This window comes from Lutra lutra, chromosome 3 (genome assembly GCF_902655055.1).
Source record: "Lutra lutra chromosome 3, mLutLut1.2, whole genome shotgun sequence".
Classification (NCBI taxonomy): Eukaryota; Metazoa; Chordata; class Mammalia; order Carnivora; family Mustelidae; genus Lutra; species Lutra lutra.
Genome location: NC_062280.1, coordinates 141,373,623 through 141,389,410, shown reverse-complemented (window position 1 = coordinate 141,389,410; position 15,788 = coordinate 141,373,623). Strand labels below are relative to the sequence as shown.

The window sequence follows — 15,788 nt, the reverse complement described above, 5'->3', positions numbered from 1 at the left end:
AATAATAATAATTTAAAAATCCTAACTGTGAAAGATCTTTGTCCCACAACATAAACATCCCTTCAGCATGGTAGGCTTTCTTAGTCTTGGCTCATTTCTATTTGGGATTCATTTTGTTTGGTTTGGTTTGGTTTTGGTTTTGGTTTTTCTTTTTTGGGGGGGGGATTCATTTTGTTTGGTATCATATACATTTAATTTAATACAAAACATATTATAATGTGATCTATTTATGATTTACTTACTATCTGGTACTCATTAGCTCAAAATATCTTCCATGGAGAGATGTACATAATAGATATCAGCTCAGGTTAGATCAGCAAGGCTGAAGACACTAAAACACACACCATAGTGTCAGATATATGCTGAAAAAAACTATTATGCCTTAAATTTCCTAAAGACTCTCATATTGTTAAGATAGGATCACCATGTGAACTAGACACATATTCCTTCCAGAGAATGAAAGTGAAAAGGATATCTGCCTTTCACTGAAGGATACTATAAATATCCCTCTCAGAGAGGCAAATTATCTGCTGCTTTGAAGTAAATATCCCCATGTAGTCCTCTATTTTCAGCCTCAAACAGGAGTCTTTGATCTCATTCTGCACCACTGATAATTCTACTCCTGGTTTCAAATCTCTCTTGTCTGGTTAATTTTGATTTATACTAATTCAACTCCAGTAAACCTCAAAAGTAGTGGTACCTTAGAGGCATTTTAATTCCATTCTAACCAAATGATAAAACCAAAATTAAATATGACAAACTCCTCAAGGCTTAGACAAACCCCATAGGTACCTTATAGTTATAGTTCCAGATTAATAGTTTTTGATATAGTGTTTGTAATCTACTTAAGTAAAGGACCCAAAAGACACACTTTACTTTCTAAAACTGTTCCTCTCTATCAGCCACTTTCTCTAAGTCTTGTCTGGTTTATTCAGAAATCTCTAAGATTAATAATTTAATAACTTATCACATGATACCATACCAGGTGACCTTTCAACATAGTTTCAAATAAAGAAAAGCAACTGACCACTCTTAGAAAGCTAGTTTTCACTAATCAGTCAGAGAGACATTAAGAAGAATTGCAAAGTATAGTAATATGTGCAGAAAATATACACTTTTTCTCAACACATCTGTAGTATTCATTTAGCTAGTCCTTTCTATTTAAGAGCCCAGTCTCTTCATTTGATATATTAGGTTAAACCATAAAATTCTGAATAATTTGTACCCAATTTGGAAAAAAAAATGTTTTACCTATATAAAATAAGGTTTTATTTGTCACAATGGTCATGCTGTGGGCCCCCATCAAATTTATACTGGAGAATGGCAAGAAACATTTTCTCCAGAAAGATAATTTGAAAAACTAGTTCTCTGTCTTGAACATCACCTTCAGTTTATCCTCAGACCCAACATAACCATGCTGTATAAAATTGCAATCCACACCTGTACTCTTAGTCCTCTTTCTCAGCTCTTCTTTTCCATTTTTCATAGCACTTATAATTTTCTAAATGATAACCAAATATGTTTACTATCAATCATTCTTTTCTAGAAATGTTAAGCTCCAGAGGGAACGGATCTTTGTCTATCTTGTTCACTGACATACCTTAAACACCTGAACAGAACCTGATGGAAAGTAGTCACTCAGTATTTGTTGAATGAATGAATGAATGAATGAATCCACATTGAGGAGTCAGTACAAAATATTTCTGGAGTCAGATTTTAATTCCATTTATACACTTAACAAATATCTACTGTGCTCCGAATATGGGGGAGACAGAGCATACACATAGAAATAGGTATTATCAGTGGTAAGTGCTATAAAACCAAAGAGAACAGGGTAAGAGGTTGGAAAGAAAACAGTGGCTATTTTAAATGACCTGAGTCACCTCTCTGAAGTGATGGCAATTGTTTCGAGTCTTGGATTAAGGTACGTGCCATACATTATTTGGGTGGAGGGGGAAACTGAGCTTTGAGCATGGAGGAAATAGCAAACGCCTAGGCCCTAGGGTAGAGGCCCACTTGGTAAACCCAGCAAGCCCAATGAGGCCAGCATGGTAGAAGTGGGGTGTGGGGGGTGTGCAAGAATGTATCATTCTAATTGCCTTTACCTACTACTTAATAACATTCATATATACACATATATATGTGTATATATAGATCTCTTAACGCCCTGGGAAATAGAGATTACCTTTCACCTAGAGTACTCAGATTCCCTGATAATAAGAGCTTCTTCAATTCCAGCCCCCAAATGTCTGTATCAGCACATCATATAGGATTACAAAGCACAGTAATGACATCGTTAAAAACCGCTCCAAGTAGCCTCAGAAGTCACCAAACTGACTTTCACTAAATACCACTGCACACGAAGGTGTAAAGCCAAGTTCTAACTTGGTACTAGAAGGGTGTAAAGCCATGAGGCTCTATAAACATTAAACAGTGACGGTCATTCTGAGTCTGGGGGAAAGAACGTCGTCCTAAAGCAGTTCGTTAACTCCACCACTTTCACTCAGCTCTAAGACTAAGCCACCAAGAGCTGTAGGAGGCAGCTCTGTGACATGCATTTTGTGACAGTCCTGGACTCGCACTGTTCCGACATTTTATGTAACTTCCCAAAGAACAAAAACAGAAGTTCGCTCTAAACTCGCCTTCCAACTCGGGCCAAGGTGGAGCTCTTGGAAAGTTTTCAGCGTCTGAAAACCTGTTTCCGGGGCTGAGCAGAGCAATACCTTCGGGCTTAAAATAAAGGCTTAAGGCGACTCCTCCCCTCCCTCCACAGCGGCTTCGCCTGGCTTAGCCAAACTTTCCCTGCCGTCCCTCAACCACAGCACCCAAGGTCAAAGGCATCACACTGAGTTAGGGAGCAGGTTCGGGGCCAGGAGCTAGGTGAATGGGTTTTCCACACGCCAGCCTCGAGTCGAAGCGAGAGAAATAAAAACAGCAGGAGCCTACGCGAAGCGAAGAATGGGGAGAGAAGGAGAAACTCTAAGGCAGCCGCCGCCCCCGCAGGCCGGGACGACGCCCTTCCTCGCGTGCGGAAGGCGGTGAAGGCGGTGAAGGCTCTGCGGTAGCGAGGCCAGCCAAGACCCTCGCTCCGCTCACGACCTCCGCCCTCAGGCTCGCGCATGCGCAGCGCCGCCTGAGCCCGCGGCCTGGGTGGGGGGCAAACTCCTGAGTCGCGCACCCAGCACCCCCCCCGCCGAGGGTTTGCGCACGCGCGGCAACGCCTCGGCCCTAGGCCTGGGCGGGGGTGTAACCCCGGGGGCTGCTCGTCGACCGTTGCTGCGTCCCGGAGCTCGGACTGAGGGGGCGGAGAGAAATGGCCGCTTGCGGGGGCGGGGGGGATCTGAGAGTGGCCGGCTTCGAGCCTGGCGTCCCTTCTTGACTTCCTACGCCATCCTGTAGCCTTACCTCAGCGCAGGCCCGAGCCGCATCCGCTCCGCCTTCTGGGTTCGCCGTTACTGCTTGGTTGGGGGCCCGGCGCAGCGACGAGTTGGCGCCTCCCCCTGAAGCAGCCCGGCCTCGGCGGGTTGCGCTCGGGTGCCAGGCCGGGAACGGGAAGGGAGGGGAGCGCACTCGAGGGGAGGGGGCCGGCGACGGCGCCTCGCCCCTCCTCCTCTCGCCCGGCTGTCCACTGCCTCCCCCGCCCCTTCCCCAACTACTCCAGTCTTATCGGAGCGGACCCCAGGATTGCACCCCGCCTCGCCCGGGGAGCCCATCTCCGCTCTGTGGGATACCCCCACTCTTTCCAGGTTCTGGGCCCTAAAGGCTTGAGAATTTGGAGATGCCCGACCCGGAAGGGTGAGGCGCGCATATAGTGCGTGGGCAACCTTTTCTACAGTCCGCGTCCCCCAGTCTTTCTCTGCTTTTTAATTGTGGTCGTCCCTCCACCGGGAAGCTCAGATCGCGTCTTCGCACGGTTCCCCCCTGCTTTTCACCTCACTGCTGTGAGCCCGAAGTCGTGTACCCTTCAAACACGAATGTTGAAATAATGAGTGATTTGCCTTGAGGGAGTGACCTGAGCTACCCCCGGATCAAGGTCTTTTGGAACAACTGCACTATCCCTTTACTAATTTAGTAATTTCTTGTATTACACTGCACTTCTGTTGGCCTTGCTAGATTTTAGTAAAATGCGCCACAGCTTTATAATGTGCAATAATTTCTTCCACTTTACTACACTTAACGTTGTCTTGAGTGGGTTTTGGTAAAATGCTTCACAACTACAGTTACTAGCTGTTCCTGGGAGGTAAGCTGAATGCTTTTACAGTGGCTTTTAAATGAGGACACAGGTCCAATGTCTAAGTGATTTGCCAAAAAGCACAGCTGCGTAGACTGAGATGTCAACCCACAGGGACCATGACGGTGTTGTTCGGTCTGACCTTTGTCATTCATTGGGAAAACATCCATCCAGAATGTCTAGGTGTTTTTATTGCAGGTGCTGTAGTTGGCAGACATCTACGTCTATTATCACAGAATGGCTCCATTAAAACCCAGCAGGAGGCTTGCATTTACTTGACTTTGTAGGTTATGAGCAGGGCAAGAGTCTTACATGCAAGGCATTGCCTAAGACAAGCTTTTCCTCCTGAAACAGTTACCCTTTGGCCTTTTAATATAAAAGGTAAAATAACCATAACTGAAAGGACAGCCTGGGTTTTTTATTTGAAAAGATTAGTTAGAAGGAACTTCCCTGACAGTATTTATGTAAGGGAGAAGGTGGTCAGACTAAGGAAGGTAGTGCGATAAGATGGGGTTAATCACTAAACGTACCTTCCTATTTGTGATTTTTATATCTCACTAGATTGTGAAATTCTTGAGAACACAGATCATGCCTTATTTCTGTACCATAAACTAATAAATGTTTGTGGAATCGAATTGCATTGATAACGTGCCCTTTAGCTACTCAAATATGCTTCCATATGTCATTAAGAGACCTAAACATAAGCATTAATCCATGGTGTACTCTCATTTTGGATTATTTGTGCCAGTTCTCCTGGGCTTGACCGCCTTGATAAACTGACTTCTTAAGAGTGGTTCATACCTAATCCAAAAAGGCTTTACGTCCCCTTTTCTTATGCCCTGATCAGCTCTCTCCTTCCTCTCCTTGTGGCAAAGCTGCATAACACTGAGTCTACATAAAACATCCACTGACTGACTTTTCTGTTCAGGAAAAGGCTTTTCCTCTGATGACCACCAAAGCTGAAATTCATCATTAAACAAGTTTAGAGTTGGTTCATTAAACAGGAATTTTTTCTAATTCAAAAACTCAAGCCACATTTTTCCTTTATCCAGACTGTTTAATATTTAAGGCATTTTAAAAGTCACTATTAAGAAAGCACAATTATAGAAAACCACTTTCATATAGAATGTAATGAATAATTTAAAAATCGACCTATATAATAATTCTTTACTTAAAGGTATAATACTACTTTACGCATTAGTATTTTAAGATGTAGGTATTTTAAAAATAAAATACTTTTTAAAGGTCCTGAAATTCTTAGGACTTTTTAAAGGCACTAAGATTAAAGGCACTAAATGATAAAAAACAGTAAGGCATGGGATAGACTTTCTCCAGGTTGTACCATGAATCCTATTGCTAATGGAGGACTTAGTGTTAATATATGATTATAGCAAGAATGATCAGAACAGAGGATTCAACAGGTATAGTCTGAAAATATAAAAGTGGAAATTTCTTGTAACAAATCTAACCTCTAGAGCATTTGGGAAGAAACTTTTAGAATATCTCTATTTTTATCTAAATTAAGATATCAAACTTTACTAATATTTAATATGTAGATTGACAACAGTGCATATTTTTTGTAATCTAAGTACATGACCAAAAATGTTTAGAGACCACTTCTTTTTTTTTCCCAGTGATTTCTTGTCATTACTAATCTTTAACTGTTTTGTTTGTTTGTTTGTTTGTTTAGAGAGAGAGAAAGTGAGAAAGAGCATGAGAGGGGAGAAGGTCAGAGGGAGAAGCAGACTCCCAGCAGAGCGGGGAGCCTGATGCAGGACTCTGGGATCATGACCTGAGCCAAAGGCAGTCGTTTAACCAACTTAGCCATTCAGGTACCCTAGAGACCACTTCTCTAGAGTACCATTAGTTCAGTAGGCAGCATCGGATTTCACTACATGTTTTGACTCTGTAAATAATAATACAATAATTTGGATTTATACAACATTTTAAGTATAATAATCTTGAAACATATCTAACATTAAAAATTTTACCTTTGTTATACTATCCAATAAGTAGATATTTACTCCTTAATCACTTTTAACATAAGATATTTATCTGACAAATCTTGGTAATTTACATAATGTTTCTTTGCATTATCATAGAACTGAGAGATTAAATATAAATCCTCATTTTATAGATGCCCAGATTATGAGGTAATTTGTCTCAAGTCTTTATATTCATCATTTCAGTGCTTTTTCCAATGCATCAACCCACTCATAGGACAAAGAGCAGAATCTCATTATCCATCAAATGAATGATAACAACAATGCCATCGCACAAGGTAGGAAGATGAGGTATTCCTCATAGAAATATTTTTTAATCTTTTTAAAGAGGAAGAAATTCTTTTTTAACCTCTTACTTTAAAATACTTATGGATTCACATAAAGTTGCAAAAATAGTACAGAGTGTCCCATGCACCTGCCTCCACTTTCCCTCACTATGTTTAAGATAATAAGATATTGCAAAAAAAAAAAAAAAGTTAAAGCAAAGATTTGGATTGAATAAGCTGACCAAACTCAGGGAAAACCAACTGGCCAGAAGCTAAAGGTTGAAAAGGATGGTTTGGGGGCAAGGATTCTGAATGAGGGAGCTATTCTAGAGAAAAGAAGGAGGGAAAGGGAGAAGAAGATCATTAAACAAAGACAACACATTCCTTGGTCAGAAGAGAAGTGGTAGTTTCTATACCAGGTAGACATTTTTGTGCTCTTTTTTTGTCTATTATTTCATCATTTATCATTTCTCTTAAAGTATTCCAGAAAATGTCCTTGATATCATAACCTATATCCCTACAGATCACAGCCAGATTGCAATAAAAAAGAATAAATTTCTGACTCCATCATCTAAGGGCAACCTCTAGGAATATTAGCCCTCCTTAAAGTCCATAGGGGCTGGAAAGATGGAGTGTTCTAGTATAATTCTGTAGACACCATGTAGCATCCTCCACCTTTGCTACTCCTGAGTGAGGACAGGAGACGCTCCTGGGGTCCTGGCTACTGCCAGTTTTGTGGGAGAGAATATGTGCCCAGGCCACTTTGATGTGGAAGGCACAAAGGCAGCACTGCCCAACTCTCTGTATTTTAGAGAGATATCCGTTATGCTGTGGCTTTACAGACCCTTCTTCCTCTGGGTGCTAGAATACAAAGCAATGAAGATGGTATTACTATGGCAATAATGAGAGAACAACAAACTACCAGAAGGAGGTCAAGAAAGGCTTCCCAAAAGAAAAAACTTTGGTGTTAAGTTTTAAGGATGTGCACAAGTTAGCTAAGAGAACAAACATTAGGGATGGAGATGCTAGGGAAGGGAAGCATTCCAAGTAGAATAAGAAAGAATATGATGTGTTTGAGAATTGTAAGCTGCTTAATAAGGCAGAACAAAGGATATGTGGAGGGGATAGAGTAATGGTAGAAGATTAAAGTAGCAATAATTTCTTGAGTGCTTTCTGGGTTGCACTCTTTATAGTACATTGTCTTAATTAGTCCTTACCATAAACTGTAACTTAATTCTGGCTCTGTTTTTCAGATGAAATAGTAGAGACTTAACTAACTTGCCTAGGGTCACATAACTAATAAGAGGCAGGGCTAGGACTCAAATCCATCTCTGATTACAATCTGGAGCTCTTTCCATTTGACCACATGGCCTCTTTCTACATGAAGTAGAAAGCAAATGGGCCAAATAATAAAAGGCCTTGGCAATGTAACAGCAAGATACATCATAGGATCAACAATGGATTTTAAGCAAGAGGATGACATAATGCCCTTTGTGTTAAGGAGGCCCCCTGTTGTGTAGTGGGGAGGATGGTGAGCCTGGAGTCAGGGGACCATGTTAAGACTATATGATCAGCCCAGGTGGGACATTAAGAGTCCTTGAACTCAATGCAACAGTATGATGGGCTTAAAGAGAAAGAAGATGATTTTGAGAAAATTTTGATTAATTTTGAGAAAACATTAATATATTTCTCCATAATAATAAGTTAAAGAAATAGAAACATTTTAATTGATGCTGGGAGCATGTGTGATAAAATTTAATATTCAATATTCATTTTTGATAAAAGAAATTTTAGTAAATGACTACATATATGCACTGGAAGCTAGCTTTGTGTTTACAGTGAAATTCTAAGAGCATGTCCATTAAATATAGGTATAAATACATACTTAATGCTCCAATGCTATTCTGGAAGTACTAGCTAATGCACCTAGATAAGAAAGTAAAGTAAGGAATATGAAGACTGAAAAGGATGTAGAAAACTTATCATTACTCATAAACTATGCATTTAGATTTGTGGACTAAGGGATACACACAGCTCCTTTCCCCTATTGCCTACCTCCATTCCAATTTTGGACTGATCAAGTTCAAAGACATTTTATAGGTACACTCCCAGGGAAATGGAGCTATTCTCTGCCATGGTAGCACATTGTCCAGTGGAGTTAATGGGAAGGGCTCTTATGACTCTTTTAATAGGGCTGAGGAAACAATGTCAGAGCCCTGTCTTGGGCGATAGCCAACATATTAACTCCACTTGTGGCTTTTCATTCATTATGCCTGAAAGGCAAGATAAGCCCAGTGATGCAGTCTAACTGCCCCAAGCTTTGGAGCAAATAATTTTTTGCTCTTGCACAACTTTCTCCTGGCCAAGTACATTGCAGGGGCAAGAGCCAAGATTGAGGATGGGATTCTAAGGTAAAAATAAACAGGGAAGACTTCATGGCCTGCCTTCATCCTAAACCAGGTAAGCATACATAGTGTACTGTGTGGCCTAATTTGCTGAGTTCAACATGAGATCCCAGGGCAAATCATCAGATAATAGTGATCATTCCCCTTGCTCTGTTTTTTTCATTTGGTTTGGTTTGGTTTTTGTTTGTTCATTTTGTGTGTGTGTGTGTGTGTGTGTGTGTGTGTGCACGCGTGCTTGTGTATATATTTTTCCTGGGAACTTAAGAGAAAAGAAGGTCAAGAACAAGATTTGGGTGTTTCTGGATTTCCTTGTCAAACATCACTTTAGTTTTTCCCGCTTTGGGCATGACCTATGTATACCTCAAAAACCCAAGAAAATATACTGAAAAACTTTTAGAAATTATAGAGTGTAGTGATGCAGCCAGCTACAAAATCAATATACAAAAATCAATGTGAAGAAAACTATAAAACTATTGAGATACAAGAAGGCAAAATGGAGAAACATGCTATTTGTAGATAGGAAGACTCAATAATATAAGGATGCCAATTTTCCTAAAATTAATTTATAAATATAACATCTTAATAAAATTCTCACTGATTTTATTTAAATAATTCTAAAATCTTGAAAATGTAGTTTGGGAGAGCCCTTTGGAAGGCTTTGACTTTAGGTATTAAATTTGTCATTTGACTCAATAATCCCACATTTAGGAATTTATTAGTATGAAAAGATATATGCAGAAAGGCATATAGCATTTTTATAATTGGGAAAAGTAGAAAGCAACCTATATATTCTATAACAGTCTAGTCAGATAAATTAAAATATGCCAAATGCTGTTGATTGTCCACCTAAAAGTACTCTCTATTTCTTGCTCTTTTCCTTCCTCTCTCTCTTCCTTTCTTTTTTACTATTTATTAGGGAAAATTTCAAATGTATACAAAAATAGAATGATTAATAAGCCCCTATGCACCTATCATTCAGCTTCATCAATTAGCAATTCAGATCCAAACTTGTCTTAACCAAACTACCATATTATCTTAAAGTATCTTATCATTTCATCTGTAAATATTTCAGTGGATGTTTCTTAAAGATAAGGAGTCTCTTTTGAAAAACAACCAAAATACTATTATTATATTTTGAAAAACTAACACTAATTCCTTGATCATGAAAGATCTTTTCAGAGTTCAGCATACACACACACACACACACACACACACACACACACACACACACATATACATATATTTTAACAGTTTGAGTGACTTGGAATTCAAAGGATATACATTGCAATTGGTTGAGATATCTTTTAAGTTTCTTTTAACTCTCCAGAACTTTTTTCCTTGCAATGTATTTGTTGGAGACACCAGGTTCTTCATTCTCTAGATCTTCTAAAATCTGGAATTTCTTGAGGGCAGTCTCCATATTTCCCACAAATTAGTAATCTAGAACCTTGATTATATTCCGGTTTTATTTTTTACTTTTTGACAAGATAACTTCTTAGATGGTGTTGTGTCCTTCCATCGGGAGGAATAGAATGTTGTATTGTTTCTGCACTAATAGTTGTTGATACTCAATGCCTATATCCATGCTATACTGAATATGATACACTGAATTAGATACTAATGTAATTCAGTAGATGTTTTAAATGGTGAAATTTTAACTCTATCATTTCTTCATTTATTAGCTGGAATATGTCTATAGAGAGGAAATACTTTTCCTCAATGATTTTATTTCCCAGTGATATAGGACAAATATGATTCTTTCTCTTAATTTGTCAGTTTTCAAAACAATGAGTTGTTTCACTAGTGTGTTCCAGTGGTGACTGAATGAGTTTGTTTGCTGGTATCATTGTGAATTCATGGATTTAAACTTGCTTCTTGTATCTCATCTCCTTTTTCTTACTCACAGAACCCTGGTTTTGCTTAGGTAGTAATGCAATCAGTCACAGAGAAGAAATCCCAGATTGACTGACCATATCTTATCAATTCATTCTCATTTGGTAGTGTCTAGGGTGGACATATGACTGGTCCTGACTGTAGACATATATGAGGAAGATTACTTCCAAGAAAGACTCCCTCCACCCACTCAGGTGCTCCCTTCTCCCCCATCCCTCTGACCCAGCTTTTTTCATATATCACATGAGGACTTGATGCTTGGAGACCTGCTACTCAAGCTAGGAACATCCCAGTGGATATATGCGATATATAGGCACAATTATGAACATTAATACTGTAGATCTAGACTTATTGACAGAGAAAGAGATCTATGATATGTTGCTGATATAGTAGTTATTATTAAAACTATTTACATAAGATTGAACACAAGCACATATATTTACACTGAGACTCCCTGGAATTAAGTTCATTGAGATGTTATGAGTAGTCATTTCTGACTGATGAGAGATTGGTGAATTTCCACTTTATTTTCTATAAGATATAAGGCTTACATTTTTATGTAAATAATAAACTTTTTGCAAAGTATGATTCTGGGCAATTCTCACGTCCCTCATGTTACTTATAATGAATTCTTTTCAAAAAAAAAATCCCATCATAAAAATTATTTTTTATAAGACCCCGTAACTGGCATCACATCACATGATTTTTCTCTGAAGTATAATCGTCAGACAGGAAATGTTTTGATTCTGGAATAACATTTCCTGATAAACATTTTTTGGAAACATTTTAAGCATTTCCTGATACAAAAATTTTTGTGACTTTTTTTTACCCTTCGTGTATCTTATTGTTATAATCAACAATACTGTCTAGCCCAGTGGGACGTAATCTTCCTGTTGAAAAAAAAAACTTTCAGAAAAACACAAGTTTTATTAGAGACATTTTCTAGTCACCAAGAAAATACAATTGGCATAATTTTCACTTAGTGGTAAAAATAATAAGTAGTCTCCCTTTAGCCTACATTTAAGAAATTTCAGTCTCTTTGGTACATTTAATCCTCCCAAGAAACTGCGTATTCTTAAAACCAAAAATATATTTTTTTAAAAAATCTAGGCCTCCAGAGTAAAATTGAAGAAGGGACTTTTTTCCTATTGTTAATTACCCTATATGTGGCTGGTTCTGCCAATGCATCAGCACAGGAAGCCAGGGCTATGCCAACCGCGAGAGTAATCAAAAGAAATAGAACTAACAATTCTCTATGGCTCACGTGTTGTACACCATGTGTTACCATAGTAACTGGGGCAACTTCAGTGAAGGAGACAACCTTGCTCTCCTGGACCTCCCAGTCTACAATGAGAAAATGCCCTGAACACATGTGGGGAGATGAGGCTGCAGATGAATCTAGAAAGGTAGTTCCTTGAGGGCATTGATGAATTTTGAACAGAAATCAGATATAGTTGCCAGGATGGATTGGGGTGGGGGTGGGAGGACAAAAGGATGTAGAGAAACAACTGGAGGGGCGCCTGGGTGGCTCAGTGGGTTAAAGCCTCTGCCTTCGGCTCAGGTCATGATCCCAGGATCCTGGGATTGAGCCCCGCATCGGGCTTTCTGCTCAGCAGGGAGCCTGCTTCCACCTTTCTCTCTCTCTGCCTGCCTCTCTGCCTATTTGTGATCTCTGTCTGTCAAATAAATAAATAAAATCTTAAAAAAAAAAAAAAAGAAAGAAAAAGAAACAACTGGAGAAGTGACTGCACAAGTCCAGACAAGAGACAATGCAAGCTGGAATTTGAGCAGTGATTTTTGGGATGGAGAGGAGAGAAGAAAGAAGGGAGTAAGTAAATACTTTACATAGCCTCTCTCTTATTCTCTCTTGACATCAATGGAGTTTTCAGCAGGATTTACTTTGTCTCAGCTGGGGTATGGGAGACTGAGAACAAGGTTTCTTCTATCCACCCTTGGGTCAGAGCTCTGAAGGAGGAATAGCTTGCTCCTCCTGGCAGCCAGCATGGAGGTGATGAAACTCTGTGCCAAGTCTGATAGATCCAGCCACTCCCCTGATGACTGACAGTAGGAATTACCTCCCACGACAGACAGGGTTGTGACCTTGACCCTAGTGTAGATATAGTAAGCTGTCGATCCCAAAGCCATATAATAACCTTCACATATTCTCCCTCTTCTGGCCTCAGAGTCTTTAGTGAAGTGTTATTCCTCACACACTTACCTGGGAGTGTTCTTATAACTTCTGGAGTGGACCTGTTCATTTATAGCCTTCCTATGTGATTGGCTCTTCACCCAAATTGCCTTTGAGGGGACAGACTGTCTTGAAGCCGAGTCAAAGGTCAGACAAGTCCTCTGACTTCTGTGCAACAACAGGAACTCAAAATCAATGTTGCCCCTCCAGCCTGAACTAATGTTGGTCTGAGAAAATATTGTAGCATATCTGCAACCTGGAGGGAAAGATCGGGACTGTTGCCCTGCCAAGCCATTCAAGAATCAGGGTCTTAGATCTGCTCTAGGCCAAAAATGCTGTCCCAGCCAGTAAAAATACAAAGCATGGGTCAATGAGAAAGTATGAGTACCACCTAGAAGAAACTTTGTTGAGACTCTACTCTTTAGAACTGGTGTCTATTTAATCCTACCCTCTTCTGACATTCCTATCTGGTGTGTTAGTTTCTAGCCAGGGTTTCATGTCATAGATCCAAGTCACTAGAGAATGCTTGGAAAGAATTCATTGTCTCATTTTTGCAAGGCTTGATGTAATGTTTCTAAAGCTTAGTAGTATAGTCTGAACTGATGATGTCATGTATATCACAGTGAAATGAAGAACAAAATGAAATTTCTAACTCTTTTTGTACATTGAAATAATTGCCTATATCATGAGTTAAGGTAAGGCCACCTTTCCAGGTTTGTAAAATTAAAATTAGTAGAAAGGACTATAGAAAAGTTCCCACCCTGTTCTCTAGAACCACCTAGCCTGGTATATGGACTATGTACTGAACCCTTGTCCCAACATCACCGCTCAAATGGCTATCAATTCTATTCCCAGAGGACTTCCCAAGCAGTATATAGAAGGAGAAATAAAGAGCATGACTTTAGGCAAATTAAGAATCAATTATTAATCAATGGTTTACAACAGGGCTGCAAGTTAGCAGGACATACACCATCAAGAAGCCAGGAAGATGTGACAAGATGCTGCCCAACTGTGGCTATACTCTACTTTCTCTTATACTCATCTCTTACCTCAACTCACTTCTATTCCAATCCCTTTCCACAGGACTTGACAGAGCTTTCTTTTGGATTTCTCTATGATTAGGATTTGACAGTAGCTCTTTTCTGGCTCAACTTTGGGCTTCGGTATCCTTTTTGTCTCTCCATAAACCCTTGTTTCCAACACTTCCACCTCTTGTCATCTCAATCGGTGACCCAGGACTTCCTCCTACTTCATGCATCAGAATGTCCAGGTCCTAGTTTAACCAGTCTTCCTGGTTCCCATGGTCTCACCTCCTCCTTTTCCTTTTCCATGTGGGGCAACTCAAACTAGCTCATGGTTCAGATGTGTCTCCCTCACCTCTCTAAGAGATCCCTGCCCCAGACAATTCTCAGGAAGTTCACTGGTTCCCTATTTTGTCTTTAGTGTTTGGGACTTGAAGGTGAGTGATTATTCTCACAACTCTTTCCAGCCCTCATTGGAGGATACTGGGGATCCCTGACTGCATACACCCAAAATGGAGAATTGTGTTTTGGCAATAATGCCAGAAAGCCAACGCCTCTGAGCTGTCCATTTCTGTACTGTTGGAGTATGGAATCTTGTGTCAAAATTATTTTCAGACAATCATTGACATTTTCAGCATTGCCCCCCAATCTACTGTCAGCATATCTCATTTGCCCTGAGTTGATTTGACTTTAGAAACAAATTAGTGATAGGGCATGAATGATGGGAAATGATTTGATGTGTGGAACTATGGCAGCAAGGAGAAAAGGAACTAGCATTTATTGAGTACTGGCAATGTACCAGGTATGAGGCACAATTAACCATAATCATAGTCATATTTACTGTAAGCATATCATGTGTAAGGAGCTGTGCTAAACCCCTACAAATGACTTAATTTAATCCTCACAACAACCCCATGAAATAAGCACCATGTTACTGGCCTCATTTTGTGAATGAGAAACTTTAAGCTTAAAGAGGTCAAGTAACTTGCTCGAGATGAACTGGGTTTCAAGTCAAGGCTTGTCTGAATCTAACATCTACCAAGTTTTCTCTCTCTTGCTCTGTTTCTCTCTCAACTTTCTTTTTATTAGACTTATCATATTTGTCTGTTTTATTGCTCTTTTCAAATAATAAGCTTTTGGTATTGTTAATTGAGTCTATTTTTCTTCCTATTTTAATATTTTCTGCTTTTATTTTTATCGATCTGTTCCTTCAACTTTTTCTGAATTTATGTTGTTCTTTTCTAGCTTCTTGGGTCAATGCTTAAAAAATTTCTTTTCTAAAAACATGTGCTTAAGGCTATGAGTTCTCTTCCGAGTGTTATTTTGACTACAACCCCCAGGATGTTTGCATTTTTATAATTTCTGAAGTGTATACTTTCAATTCTCATATCTTCTTTAGCCCAGAAGATATTGAGAAGTAAGTTTAAGTAATGAGATTTTCTTTGAGGGAAGGAGTACTTAACCTTTGGTTAATAGATTTTACATGAGTACATTAACAATTAAAATAGTCTGTTTCTGATATTATGAAAAATATGAGTTTCTTATTGCTACACTGAATTTTGCCATTTTCATTTATGTTGTTCTTCATTGGAGGAGAAAAGCCATAAAGGAAAATATTGGTAGCTGGTTTCTTTATTATTTATATAATTATTTAATTTGGAGGGAGCAGGTGGGTAAATGTCTTTCTGCTAGAAGGAAAATTCCATGAAGGCAGGGGCTTTGCTTGTCACCACTGAATTTTCAACATCCAGAACAGTGTCTGCTAAGCACAGTCTATCAA

At 39.3% G+C, this 15,788-nt stretch overlaps 1 protein-coding gene across 9 annotated transcripts in view; it reads right to left on the bottom strand.

Moving 5' to 3' along the window:
• The window catches only part of RCBTB2 (RCC1 and BTB domain containing protein 2), a 55,396-nt gene extending 41,111 nt beyond the window's left edge, over positions 1 to 14,285 (bottom strand). For 3 of the 9 annotated variants that reach the window (XM_047723411.1, XM_047723415.1, XM_047723413.1), the window contains exon 1: positions 3,406 to 3,563. Coding sequence is in view for 2 of the 9 variants with exons in the window: in XM_047723408.1 (XP_047579364.1) it covers positions 3,406 to 3,428 (23 nt within the window). In the remaining 7 variants the exon portion in view is untranslated. Of the gene's footprint in view, positions 1 to 3,405; positions 3,600 to 14,035 lie in introns of those variants that run through there. The other 6 variants (XM_047723414.1, XM_047723416.1, XM_047723412.1 and 3 more) reach the window with 5 other exon arrangements.
• Between the last annotated feature and the right edge of the window lie 1,503 nt (positions 14,286 to 15,788).